Here is a 14,131-nt window from a genome sequence, read left to right on the forward strand (position 1 = left end):
AATGAATTAAGAAACAGCTCATCTTAGAGCCCATTGTGCATTCCCCTTCGTATCATGTTCTTCTTTTCCTACAATTACTAGGATTTATTTTCTTCCCTTGAAAATAGGATTTTTGTCTCATTTGAGTCCCTGCTATTTAATTCCTACTTGAAGTCATAATCCTCTCTGTCACATCACACCAATCTCTTTGTTGCCAATTCTGATTTCACGGGCAGGATTTTGACTTAGGAAGACCTGATTACTTAGGTACACCTTATGTAGCAGGATTTAGTCCTTCTGAAACATCCAAAGTAAGGAATACTTCAGCCAGGCAATTTTAATGAACTAAATATAAGGTACCAGCAGTGAAAGTTTGAGTTCCTGGTTATAGTTTCTCAGTAACATATTAATTAAGGAGTCAATAGAGTGTACTCTTTTCCTTCCAAGACACTGCTTTGGAAAGATGCCTCTTTGATATACAGGCTGTCCACAAAAATTTAAGGTGAGGAGATCATTTTTCCAGGCAATGGTGTCAGAAAAGTCTCTAAACCTTAACTAGTTTCAAACCTCTGACTTAAAACAGACTAAATCTTATAACACTGTGGTACTCAAAATTGTCCAAAAATATAGGGTTTGTTTGGATTTTTTTTTCCCATTTTTTAATGAAACTTGTAAATTTCTGAAACAACTTTAAGATTGCAAGAGGAATCCAGGTGTTTCTTTAATGGCACCTGTTCTCATGGGTTCTCTCTATGGATAGAAAATTCCTTATTGAGAGACTTCTATTCAGGAAAAACTAAAGAAAAAAATCAACTTAAGCCAGAAACTGATTTTTGTAAAGCTAGGCATGTTAAAAAAATAAGAGCAGTTATTGATTGCATAAAGAATCTATAGCTGACAAGGAAACCTCTTCATTTTCAGGAAAGGAAGTCCTGTATTATTTTATCAGTGCTAAGCTGACAGGATCATAAATTGGGATTTATTAATTCTACAGGAATATCCTGTAGCACCAAACAAAACCTCCCATTTCATATGGGAGAAGAATATCCATAACATTGAAAGCTCAATACCTATAGTTGACCAGCTGATTTCAATTTAATGGATTAATTTACAGGATATTATGTACTGAATATTTGAACTAGAAAAAAAAAATAAAGCAACAAATCAACAAACAAGTTGAGCAAATATACAGAAAGTATCTTTTATTTAATGTGATATTTTATTTCGAGTGACTTGATATATGTAATCAGTCATCATCACAAGTTTTCCTATATTAGAGTTAGCACTCAAACATTTTTAAGCCTTTTATCTCTGTGATTTCAAGTATTACCTGTAGGAACAGTTTAGGCTGTAGTTTAGGCTACAATACTGAAAGTGTTCATCTTCTCCATGGGAACTTAGAAGTGAATACATACTGAAGCTGGGCATATTATTAAAATACAGAAAAGAGTTAACTCCCAAAGTTCAGTGTGTATTTGGTTTATTTTTGCTTCGGATTTCTTTGGCATATATCTCAAATAGCTTATCAGAGTGGGAGGTTTGGTTGTAAAAACTTCACATATAAAGGAACCTACTTATTCTGTGATTCCTTTCAAAACCTTTTACCACCAAACGGAAACACGGGCAAATTAGAAGGAGGAATACCTTCTGCTATCTTCTTGCAAGGTCTATGAAGAAGACACAGAGCGGTTTCAGAATCTAGATTGAAAAATATAGACCGTTCCCTCTATTTATGGGCACTATCAGAGCGGCACGCAGAGCTCGGGAAACTACGCGCCCGCCCAGCGCGGAGATGCAGCGGTGCCGGGCGGGCAGCGGCGGTGCCGGGGCGGGCGGCGGCGCGGGCAGAGCGCCGGGGGTGCGCGGAGCGGGGCTCGCCCGGCCCCGGCGGGAGCTCACTTCCCGTCATCCACGCGCCATCTAGCGTCGGGAAAAGGGACGCGACTCGGCACGGGAGCGGAACGGAGAGGAGGAGGAAAAGGCTCCCACACCCGTCCCAGCTCTCGCCGTTCCCAAAGCTGGTAAGAGCCATTTGGATATTGCAACCAGAACTCCGGAGTGGCTCGGGGCGGTTCGTGAGGAGCATCCTACACTTCACTCCCTGGCATCTCATTCCCCCTTTTTTGCAGTGAACGGTTCCCCTTCCCTTGAAAACAGCTATCGCTCCCCTGAAATCCCCTCGGTACCTCACCTAGGCTATCGCCGCCGCCCGATCCCTACCCAAAGCACCGCGAACTCCAGAGGGTCTGTGCGGCGCTGCCGGCGGAGGGGCTGGACCGCACGATACCGGCCCCGCAGAGACACACACCGGCACACACACCGGCACACACCCCGACGCAGGCACAGCCGCTCTCCCTCCCTGCCTGCCCTGCCCTGCCCTGCCGCCGCCGGCGCGGCTGCCCGCAGCCCTTTTGTTTCGCCCGCGGAGCGATGTCCTGCCCACCCGCCCCGCGCTTCCCCGCGCCCGCACCGCCGCCCGCCCATGCGCCCCTCGCCCGCGGGCGGCGGCGGCGCGGCGGGGTGGCATGGCCCGCCCGCCTTGGGGGAGGCAGCGGGAAGCCCCCTTCCCCGCCCCCGGCCGCGCCAGGGCCTCGCCGCTGCCGCCCGCAGCCCGCGGCAGGGCAGGGGCAGCGGCCGCAGCCGCAGCCGCGCCTGACAGCGGCCCCGCGCCGCAGGATCCGCGCCCCGCAAGGACGTGCTCCAAGAGCTGCCAGGCGCGATTACGTTGTTTTTTTCCCCCCACCCACCCCTTGAACTTGTTGCTTGGCGCTCGGCGGTGGCGGAGGGGGGTGGGGGTGGGGGAAAGCCTTATTATCGATGTCCCTTTGGATGCGATCAAGCTTTCTCAGGAGCAACTACTTCCCCGCCGTTCCCGGCGGGGCGCGGAGATCTAGCGGCAGAGCCCGTATTTCCAAAAGTCTCTATGCAACTGAGCGCTCTCGCCAGACTTTCACAGGTAGGTGCCGCAGGCTAGGCACGTCTGGAGCGATTGGAGAACTGAGCCGAGGGGAAGGGGCGAGAGGAGGGAGGCGGGGGTACGGGGGGGGTGGGGGGGGCATGATCCACCACCGACCGCCGAGCCCTACGGCACCCCGCACCCCTGCCCCGTGCCCCCCCGCCCGCCCCGGCCGCCGGCCTCCCCCGCCGCCAGGGAGCTCCTGCCCCTCTCCCGCTCCGCAGCCAGCCTCCCTCGGCTTCGCCTTTCGCCGCCCGCTCGGGCGCTCCCGGGGATGCCCCGTGCAGCCCATCCACTGCATGTGCCTCCAAAGCCCCCGCCCCTGCCCCCGCCAGGACCGCGGGGGCTCTCCCCGACCCCGGTCTCCTCGCTGCAGGTCTGCCCCTGTCCGTGCCCTGATGCTCCGTCCGGGGGAGAGCCCCGCTCTGCCCGCTCCTGCTCTGTGGGGCGCTCCCCGCTCCCGGCGCCCCGTCCCCGGCATCCCTCTGCCCTTCAAAGCATTTCCTGCACGGAAAACTTGCCTTAAAGTTTAATGCTGCCGCCCGGAGCTCCTCCCCCTGCCCCGCCGGCTCCCCCGGCCCCTAGCCGGGGTCTGGAGGAGTCCCCGGACGGCGATTAAAGGTCAGGGAGAGGATTCTTCGCGCCGCTGCTCCGGAGCTGCCGCCGGGAAGGGGGGCGGCCCGCCGGGCCCATCCCCTCCGCCCCTCCACGGCGAGCGGCGGCGGCGTTGGCGGCCCCGCTGCGGCCGCCCGGGAAGGCTCCGCTGGTTGCCGCGGCCCGGCTCCGGCGGCGGGCGGGGAGCGAGCGGAGGAGGGGCGGGGGGACCGGCTGCATCGCGCGTGGAGGAAAATCTCCTTCCAGGTGGCTGCACAGCTGCACTAGAGCTACTAGCCGGCTCCAGGGGGTAGCGATTTGAGGACTGTTGCTTCCATCCAGGGGGCTCGAATGGAGACCTCATATCCAAAGGATCTGGCTTTTAGAGAAGCTGCTTTGAATACAGGGATTTCCAAGTGCCCTCATTTATTGTTGTAACAGTGTGACCAGTGCCTGGAAAGCATATTCTGGGGTGAAAAGGTGGAGGAAACAAAAAGGAAGCAAAAAGGTTTTCAGTTAATATGGAATATCACAAAAATGTTCAGAAATTCTGCTGCCTCAAGAGTGTGTGAGAATTTGTATTTTTCTTTTCCCTCTCTATTTCAGTGGCTGGACCAGAACTGCCTCTAGATTGACTCCCTTAGCTGTAATAGGTGTTTGGAACCATGGCGGCAGGTGTAGCAGCTTGGTTACCCTTTGCCAGGGCAGCAGCCATAGGATGGATGCCAGTGGCTACTGGTCCCATGCCAGCTGCTCCACGGCAGGAGAGAAAGCGAAGCCAGGACTCTCTGATTGTGCTGAATGTGAGTGGCATCCAGTTCCAGACATGGCTGGACACCTTAGAGCGCTACCCTGACACTCTGCTGGGCAGTTCAGAGCGGGACTTCTTCTACCACCCTGAGACACAGCAGTACTTTTTTGATCGGGACCCTGACATTTTCCGCCACATTCTCAACTTCTACCGTACTGGGAAGCTTCATTATCCCCGCCAGGAGTGCATCTCAGCTTATGATGAGGAGCTGGCCTTCTTTGGCATCATCCCTGAGATCATTGGTGACTGCTGTTACGAGGAGTACAAGGATCGCCGGCGTGAGAATGCTGAGCGCCTGCAGGATGATGCTGATACGGATCATGTAGCTGAGAGCTCCCTACCCTCAATGACAGCTCGTCAGAGGATGTGGCGGGCCTTTGAAAACCCACACACCAGTACCCTGGCTCTGGTCTTCTACTATGTCACTGGTTTCTTCATTGCTGTCTCTGTTATTGCCAACGTGGTGGAGACAGTGCCCTGTGGGGTAAGCCCGGGTCGCATCAAGGAGCTGCCCTGTGGAGAGCGGTATGCCGTGGCTTTCTTCTGTCTGGATACTGCCTGTGTCATGATCTTCACAGTTGAATATCTCCTACGTCTGCTGGCAGCTCCCAGTCGCTACAAATTCGTGCGCAGTGTCATGAGTATCATTGATGTGGTGGCCATTATGCCATATTACATTGGCCTGGTGATGACAGATAACGAGGATGTCAGTGGGGCTTTTGTGACATTAAGAGTCTTTCGTGTCTTCAGGATCTTTAAGTTTTCCCGCCACTCACAGGGCCTGCGCATCCTGGGCTACACGCTGAAAAGTTGTGCCTCGGAGTTAGGCTTCCTCCTCTTCTCACTCACCATGGCCATCATCATCTTTGCCACAGTCATGTACTATGCAGAGAAAGGTTCCTCAGCCAGCAAGTTCACCAGCATCCCTGCAGCCTTCTGGTACACCATCGTCACCATGACAACACTGGGGTAAGTGCAGCTGGTGTTTGGTTACAGCCAACATTTCAACAAGTGTATTGGCATGAATGGAAAAATACTCAATTTTAAAAAAATGGTGATAGAAAAAAAATGTGAGGGTAAGTTTTTGTTACAGAACTTTAAGAATACAACTTGTGACTTCCTTCTAGATGTTTTACATGTTTAAGAGAGTTAACAACATTGCTGAAATTAAAATAACCCAAATCCAAAAACTGCAAAAAAACTGAAAAAGCAAACAACAAAACAAAGCAAAAAAGTCTTGAAACTCTTTGGCTTTGGACAGTGAAATTGGAATATTTTATGAGTATGTGTGAGTTATCAGTGGATTTTTAATGGAGTGCTGTCTTTGCTGGCAGGCCCTGTTACAGTGTTGCTAAATTATTAATGTTTATAAGGAGAACCAAAGTGCAAGCTTTTAATTTGATCAGTATGTGGATCTGCCATTTTGTTTTAAGTCGTGTATTGATGTAGACCTGGATATTGAGTTTGTTATTACAAAGTGATTTATTTTCATGAAAATCATATCTTGTCTTTACAAAAAATATATATTTGTGATTTCATTTATGACACTGAACACATTTCCTTTGATTTTCATGGACCTATAACTTTTAAATTATGAGTGTCAAGCTACACTGACTGGTGACACACTCTGGAAAATGCTCTGAGGAAGTGTGAGACGTATGACGCATCAACCATGTGTCTTTAAACAATTCCAGTGGCAATACAATTTCTTTCAGAGAACAGGGGTTAAAAAGTGTCACTGTTGACATTAGAATGCAATGAATTTAAATGGAAAGATGAGAGAGAGTATATTTTATGAAGTCTCTGATACCAGTGTCTGATTGTATCAGCTGATTCTCTGAACCAAGTTATAAAATGCATTTTTCTGTAGTTACAACAGGGATTTAGAAGGTTGACTAATTTGAGATGACAATTTTTTCCCTATTCTTAATTTTGAGTTGTATAGTACCATCTATGAAACTGAAAATTTGTTGTTTCATTGCAAACTGACTAGTAATTTAATAATTACAGATACAAAATGACAAACTTAGCACTTTCATTAATGCCAAGCCCATCATTTTATTAGCAGTTTGCCATATCCTGTTGGGACTGTTGAGATTTATGAAGCATGTATAACTTTTAAATTTAACAAAATGAAAGTGCATTATTAACTATTATGAAAAACTTGATTTATTATGTGCAATAGTAATTTACTTGGGAAACGCGCATACAAAATATTGAAAAAGATAAAAGGAATGTCTTAAGCCACCATTTTTTATACAAGGCTTTTATCTTCAGTGTGATATAACAAATGAAGATAAATATAGTGCATAGTAAATATTTCATACTTCTTGTAAGGGCAAGTTATGCTGAAAAGGAGTGACGAGAGCTTTGGGGATTTTAACCCGCCTTTTAGGTTCCTGGGTGGTTTTTTTGTTTTCATTTTCTGTTGCTGATGACAAATGGAAGGGCCCAGTTATCAGAAGAAATGAGTTAGGCATGGTAACTAGATCCACATTCCTGTGTTTTCTGCTGCTGATTTTTAACCATTTATTTTTAATTAGAACAGTGATGTTTTCAAGAAAGAATGGACTGATACTTTAATATAAAATAAACATAAACTGATGTATGGTTTTTTTGATAACAAAATGTACTTTCTGAGTAAGTTGTTTCCACGCTCATGCACCATGTGGAAAGTACTTGTCCATGGTACTGAACAGAAACTTGTCTTGTTTTGTGCCCAAATTGCAACTGATTATTTGACAGGTATGGTATCACAGCTGGTGTTGATATGATTTGTTTGTTTCTTTGGCACACACACACACACACACACACACTGTACATGAGTATTATTCTGTAATTCCAGGTTTTGAAGTATTACTCTGAGCAAAATTACTGATTCAAAACTACTGCTGTAATTTGAACATAATTGCAAATCTCTTTGTATTGAACCTAAGATCTTCTTCTTAAGTATACAGTGACACTGTATTTTGGTCCCAAGTGGAACATAAAGGGTTGAAGAGAACTCTCTCGCGCTTGACTCCTTTTTTAACATAGTTGAACAGAAAAAGTTTTGAGCAGGTTGAACAGAGATCCAAAGTCTCACCCTCAGGAGTTCAGGTATGATACAGGTTCAAATATGACAGACATCTCCAACTTTTATGAAATCTTTAATCAGTGCATTAGCTAGATTATCTCCTTTTAATAACATCATGATAACTTTGTAAAGATTATATTTAAATGTTAAATATATATATATGTGAATAATTTATTTAAAATTAGCATAATAAAAGCTTTGAAATCTTTTTAGTTGATGGAATAATTACGCAAAAGGACAGGGAAGTTATAGGGAAAAGCATCAAGGGTCAGTGAAAGCTGATTGTAATTAGTACTGATCCCTTTTCTATGTGCTAAAGCTTACCACCTCTTTACTAATACAGAACTCCTGCTCATTTTAACTTTAGTTTTAGCTTAATCAGGGGTGTATAAATGGACTCAATAGGAACAACTTCTCCCATTTAGAAACAAAGCTTGATGAAGTCTTTATGTTTTAAATGACAGTAGCACACAGCAGGATATGTGAAATGCTACAAAAATTCATGAAAGCTAATAGTGAATAATAGATTAACATAAAATTGAGTTTTTGAGTCTTGGTGTCATTGTCATATTTTTCTAGATAGCAAGGGTATTGAGTAAGCGACCTTTGCAATTTGGGGAGTTATTACCTTGGAAGCAGAGCTATATTTCTCAGTTCTGCATGATTGCTGAGCAATTAAAGTGTCTTTAAAAAACATAGATTACATTTTCCTTTGCAGAGTGCTAGTGACTTCAAATACTACTATATTTTTGCCTCCAAGGATATTCCAGCTATTAACTGCTCTTCACTGCTCAGCTCAAGTAGTACATGTACATGGAAATTTTACATGAAAGAGCTGAAAAAAAATGAAAAGAAGGGAAGAAAGGAGCAAAGGAAAAAAGAGAACATGAGAAAAATAAAGGCAGAGAGAGAAAGAGAAGAGGAGGATGCCTCTAGAAAAACAGCATGCACACTTCCAAAAACTGAACTGTCTGATTTTAAACTTCAGACTAGTCTTTTATCAGGATTAATCATAGCAAAAGTTAAGTAGAAGCAGGAAGAGAAAATAGAATAAAATTGATAGAGGTCGCAAAATATTTTATGGAGATTCAAGATAGTGGAAAGCATAGAGGTCAAGTATCAGGTTAGTGTGAAGATGACAGGGAGAAGAGCTCAAGTCTACTGAACTGGGACTGGCAGACCTCCATAGGGGCTTGTGAACATCTACACCCATAATGACAGTTCTGTCACTTTCTGCTGTCTCCTTATGACATGACAATCTAATAAATTTCCATCTGCCCCGTCAGGAGCCAGCAAATAAGCTGGAATAGCTGGTAAGGTTTTGATGGTGTAAGGATATTGTGTGTTCCCAAGTCAGCCAGAGCTATAGTGTAGTTTGTGTTTTATGAAGATATTATACTTTAAATAAGGAACCTAGTGCTCTTCTGTGAGTAGTTTTAAAGCACTCTCACTGCTATATTAAAATTCTATTTTTACAGCCTTTACATTGGGTAGCTTTATCAAGTCACACAATGCTTCAGGATGATCAGAATACTTCATGAAGGGAAGCTTAAACTCAACTACTCATTTATTTGCTTTCATTGTATAAACTAGAGATGTGTCTTTCAGAAAAGATAAAGCAACTATTTGTTTTCATTATTTGTTATTATAGCCCATAATGTGTGAGGAAACCCACTTAAGATATATCAAATTCTCTGAAGACTTTTTAATAAACAGATGACTAGATGTGATAACAGAAAGCCTTAAACAGTGAACAAGGGAAGAGAGCAAAGTATTTCCTTTTCCTGCACATTCATGTTCTTTGCCATCTTCAGTCCTTTTTTTATTCTTTTTTCATTACTATGGGTGTATTCTATCTATTTCTTTTTTCCATTATTTATTCCAACTACCACTTCCCGGAGTTTTCATGGTTGGGGTTTGTCTACTGGTTGACACCTTTCCTCCCTTCTTCAAGACGAGCTTAACATTTGTAGTAAGGCTCTGCTGGCTTTATTTTTTTTTTCTTCTGCTCCTTTTTTCCAGATTCCTAATTCATCCTTCACTACTAGATCAAATCTTTAGTTTATCATCATTGTCATTCATTTGACCTGAACTTTCCTCAGAACAGATCTTTTGTTCTGACCTTTCTTTGATAGATTTTTCCTTATGAGCATCATAAAATTTCCACATCATCACTTTTTTTCTGAAATACTACACATATTCTCTTTTCTCACCACTGTGCCATTTTCATTGTATTTAATTCCTTATAGTCTCTGCATTTTAGTTTGACATAATCCATCTCTTTAGAACTTTTAATAAAAAAATTGAGTTTAGTAAAATCTGACAAGAGAAAACAAAATTCAAAATCTTTGTTTCATGAAAAAATTCATTACAAGTTTGGATATATTCTTATGATTAGTGTTACAAATATAGAGATTCACAAAGTTAGAGTATTATTTCTGTACCTTGTACGTACATATTGCTCATTCATTTTTTGTTTGATATTTTCAACCCAGTTTCAAATAGAATTTTTCTATTTTCGTCTTTTTATATGCAACCTAGTGGATTTTGTATTTTACAAATGTGTTTGATGTCTCAAACTATTTTCTCTTCACAGCAGAGACATTTAGCCTATATAACAGAGGAGGGACAAAGTGTAGTTGTGATCACTTTCAAAGTACATTACTAGAGATTCAAAAAGGGCTCCAGGGAGAATCTGTTACACTAAGGGTCATTTTGATAGCAGTAAAAAAAAAAATCTTTGTTCTGTAACAAAAAGATTACTGAGATTGTATTGGGCTGTTGTTGCTTGACAGAGAGCAGAGTAATTGTATTCTTATTTGGTTGCACTGGGGACCAGCTTTCATCTTCAAAAAAAAATCCTGAAAATCTCTTAGAGGAAAAGGACTTAGCTTGTTTCACTCATTTGTCTTGAGCATGAACTTTCTTTGGTCAGTTATGAAGAACATGAAGCTGATGCTTAACAAAAAGATCTTTCTGCTCAGGATCTAATATATTTGCTCCTTTGGTAGAAACAGATGGAATTTTGTTTCCTTTTTGTTACTTTGAGACAAGAATAAGAACAGTTAGATTACTGTGGACCTGGATGTAGCATAGAAATATTCTTAGTACAGCAGAACTAATCATCTCAGAGAGTAATTATGACTAGTGCCTGATCTATTAACTAGGGCCTATCATTCAAGTAATCATCAGTGAATACTGTCATTTTAGTAAAATCTTTAAGTGATCAAACCCAAGAAGTTCAAACTGAGTGATGACAATCCGTGACTCACATCATTGTGCCTTTGTCTAAAATGAAAAATTTGCAATATAAAAGCCACATAAATCTATGAATACAGTATTAGAAATAGTTCCTGCCATGCAAAAAAATATCTGGAAATGGAAGCTGTATTTCTGAAGAGGGGAACATAAATACCACAGAAATAAAGCGACTATTGAAAATAAGTTCAGAACATCTTGCAGCTTCAGGGTGACAATTAAGTTTTCAGACATTTGAAAGACAGTCTAGCGAGTTACTCCTTTTACTTGATTTTTATGACATTATATTCCATTGGCAGAATTTCATAGTATTCAGCATAGTAAGTTAATTAGAGAAGAATCTGGTTCATCAGGGGTTAAGATTATGGATTGTTCCAAAGAGGGAATATAAATTAGAAATACAGAAATTGTTTAGAATCGCCCAGAACAGGTTTCATCAGAAACCTGACAACAGAGCTGACAGAGTGATGGGAAAGATTCTGTATATTTCTGTACCTATCATTTATTGGGCAATAGATAGGAGCACAGGTTTTTCTGGAAGACATAGTCTTTAAGACTTTTTTTCTGAATTGATTATGTGGTGGAGAAAATGTTTTGAATATATTGGCAGCACTTTAAAATGATAGCTCTACACTACACTTCCTGGAACAATAATAGTCACCATGCTTGGACTTCAACTCCTAACACAGGAGACCTAATTTCTACCACTATTTCTTAATATAATTTTTTATGAAGCACATGGTTTTGATATTCTTGTGTCTCTGGTAATGTTTTATAAACATCTTGTTAAGTAAAAATCCTTGGGGTTTCTTTTGACAAAAAAACCCCCAATTTTCACCAAACTACACAATGAAATTTACATTGTATTGACAGCATATACTTAAATACATGTGATTTGAGATGAAATAAAAAATAATGCTTTTGACTAGAGCGTCTGACGTGTAACAGGTATGAGTGCCCTGCAGAAAAATCCTGGAGACAAAAACTTATTCAGGTATCTGACGTATGAGGGCTCAGGTTTAAACATGAGTACCTATGAAGATCATGTGATCAATGCATAAAAAGAATGAAATCTAACAGGATTCATCTCTATTATAATTCAAGTGAGACTGCACTCCTTTTCTCATAGCAGCATAGACACAACTTATGCATTATTAGGAAATACATCTTAATGTACCTAGTTATCAGTACACCATTCCTACTACCATGAGTTCAAATTCTTGCAGTTAAGTGCATTGACAAAAGCTAATAAAACAGTGAAAGACTGCTATCTTTCTGATTATTAAAGATACAATGATATCAGTCATATAAGCAATTTTATTTTTTGTGTTTAGAAAAATAGTTTCATTTCTTATATTTCACTGTGCAGTATTGTTCCTTATCTGCAGATTTCCATCCTGAAGGTGAAAGCATTAGGAGCTACTGTGTAAATGTACTTAATTAGAGCATGATTCTTCAATTAGAGAAAATGTGAGGTTGCTAAAAAACCTCAAAAAATGTTTTTCATATGAACAAAGTAAAATTTTGCCTATTTAAAGTATTTAGGAATAGTAGTTTGCATTTGATCCCTGTTTTTTCAGTTTCATCTGTGTTACTGGTTTCTTTGATCTGATTGGTTTGACTGAAAAGTCAAGATTCATAGACAAAGAGATCTCTGGGGTTCATTCATTTATAGGGCCCAAACAACACAAGGAAGAATTTAAAGGCATTTATGTGTCTGGAGATGAAGATAGGCATTCATCTTGAATTGTCAGAAGAGGCTTGGTTGTTAGAAACACAAAGGAGAGCAGCTGAAGCTAGGAGCCCAGTCACCTTAGAAAACAGGTGCACAGGAGTAACTTCTAGGATAAGTATAGAATACTGTACTCAGATTTTGGGTATGTCCCAGAGGCAGCATCAAATGCCCCTGTCAGAATCAAATGGATCCTCCTAGGGTTCAGGTCTTGTTAAAATAGAATATGCCCTATTTTTATATAATACTGTAGCAAGGAGATAAGAATGGTGTGTGTATGGTATGCTTAGGAAAGAGGAATGAGTAATTCAAGAAAAAAAGAAGGGTAACTGAAAGAGTAATGTAAATTATCCAAAGAGTATATTTCTTGATCCTAATTTTCTGTCTCTATGGTTTTCAAACCAAGAGTTCAGCATGAAAAGATATGTAAGAAATGGAAGCTATAACATGTAGATATTATTAATGAAAGTATTTTTAGAAACTGTGAAAAATTATGAAACAATGCCAGGTAGGTGATTCCATTTTTCAAATAAACATGCAGTCTGAGGATTTATTGGTTTCAATAGGTCTCATATTTAGCATATACACAGTAAATTCGTTAAGATGCTGATGTGTGGTAAGAAAAGGTAAAAGTTAATTCTCAATTTTGACCACTGAAAATTCATCCCCTTCTCTAGTATGGTGGAAAACACTTTTATTTTGTGTCTATCTGATTTTTTTAATGGAAACTGTTTGTAGATATATGTAGGAGGTTTGAGAAGTACTTTGCCTGCCTATATGTTTTCTCTTTATGCCGTAATATGAACTTTGTAAGCAGAGGCTGCAGTTCTGCTAGTTAATTTTTACCTTAATCTCTGTTCCTAAATGAAGTATATTAAAAGCACATTTTCCTGTTTTTTTCTTGATTCTTTGTAAAAAAATTTATTTCCTGAGGTAAGCCTCTTATATCACAGCTCTTTCTCCTTGAGGATGCATTGTGATTTGTGCCCTGATTTTAACCGGATGGTGTCTAGCTCAGTTCTGTACTTACTATCACTTGCACTAAGGCTTTATATCAAAAAATAACATATGAAGAAAAAATCCCAATATTGAGAACACTTGTATATTTTTTTAAATATGATCTGTTACAATATCAGCATTAAAACAGAAATGTTATAAAATATGTATCTGTAGAAATAAATTTAGCTGCTTGATTATTGAAGGTTCGGTGTCCTTAGCTAAGACTTCTTACAGTATAAAAGGCAGTATAAACTTCTAGGATTTTATTTAATTACTCTGAGTACTGTGGTAAATTAAAATAAAGTAAGTATGTTTCACTACAGTTTAAATCTTTTAGATTAAGAGAATTAATTTTAGGTTAAGAAGTAACTGTGAATCTTCTTAATGGTATCTGTAGTAGCCTAATTTTAGGATAACACATTAACATGCTTTAATTAATTATTATTTTGGATAAAAAATATTTTGAGGCCAAACCTTAGCTTTTTCAAATGTGTATCCAGAGATAAAGATTTTTTTTCTATGAATTATACTGGCAGATTCTCAAAACATTTTGGCCAATGCACAGAGAACAGTCTTTCAAATTATCACTTGAAAGCTTAGCCATCCAGGCATTCCCTGTAAATGGCTGAGAGTTAGACTGTAAGGTTGTGAGGAATTAATTTAGGATTGTGTAATAGCTTACAGTCTGAATGTGTCTTTTGCATCCTAACTCACTGCTTCTTTCAG

The 14,131-nt window shown here is 40.9% G+C and overlaps 1 protein-coding gene across 2 annotated transcripts in view; it reads left to right on the top strand.

Moving 5' to 3' along the window:
• The first annotated feature begins 1,850 nt into the window (after positions 1–1,850).
• KCND2 (potassium voltage-gated channel subfamily D member 2) overlaps positions 1,851–14,131 on the top strand; it is a 263,386-nt gene continuing 251,105 nt past the window's right edge. The window contains exons 1-2 of one of the 2 annotated variants that reach the window (XM_077178982.1): positions 1,851–2,000; positions 4,136–5,309. In XM_077178982.1, the coding sequence (XP_077035097.1) occupies positions 4,195–5,309 (1,115 nt within the window). In that variant the 5' untranslated portion in view covers positions 1,851–2,000; positions 4,136–4,194. Of the gene's footprint in view, positions 2,001–2,477; positions 2,936–4,135; positions 5,310–14,131 lie in introns of those variants that run through there. The other variant, XM_054631854.2, reaches the window with a different exon arrangement.

The sequence above is a fragment of the Agelaius phoeniceus genome, chromosome 5, assembly GCF_051311805.1.
Source record: "Agelaius phoeniceus isolate bAgePho1 chromosome 5, bAgePho1.hap1, whole genome shotgun sequence".
Taxonomy (NCBI): domain Eukaryota; kingdom Metazoa; phylum Chordata; class Aves; order Passeriformes; family Icteridae; genus Agelaius; species Agelaius phoeniceus.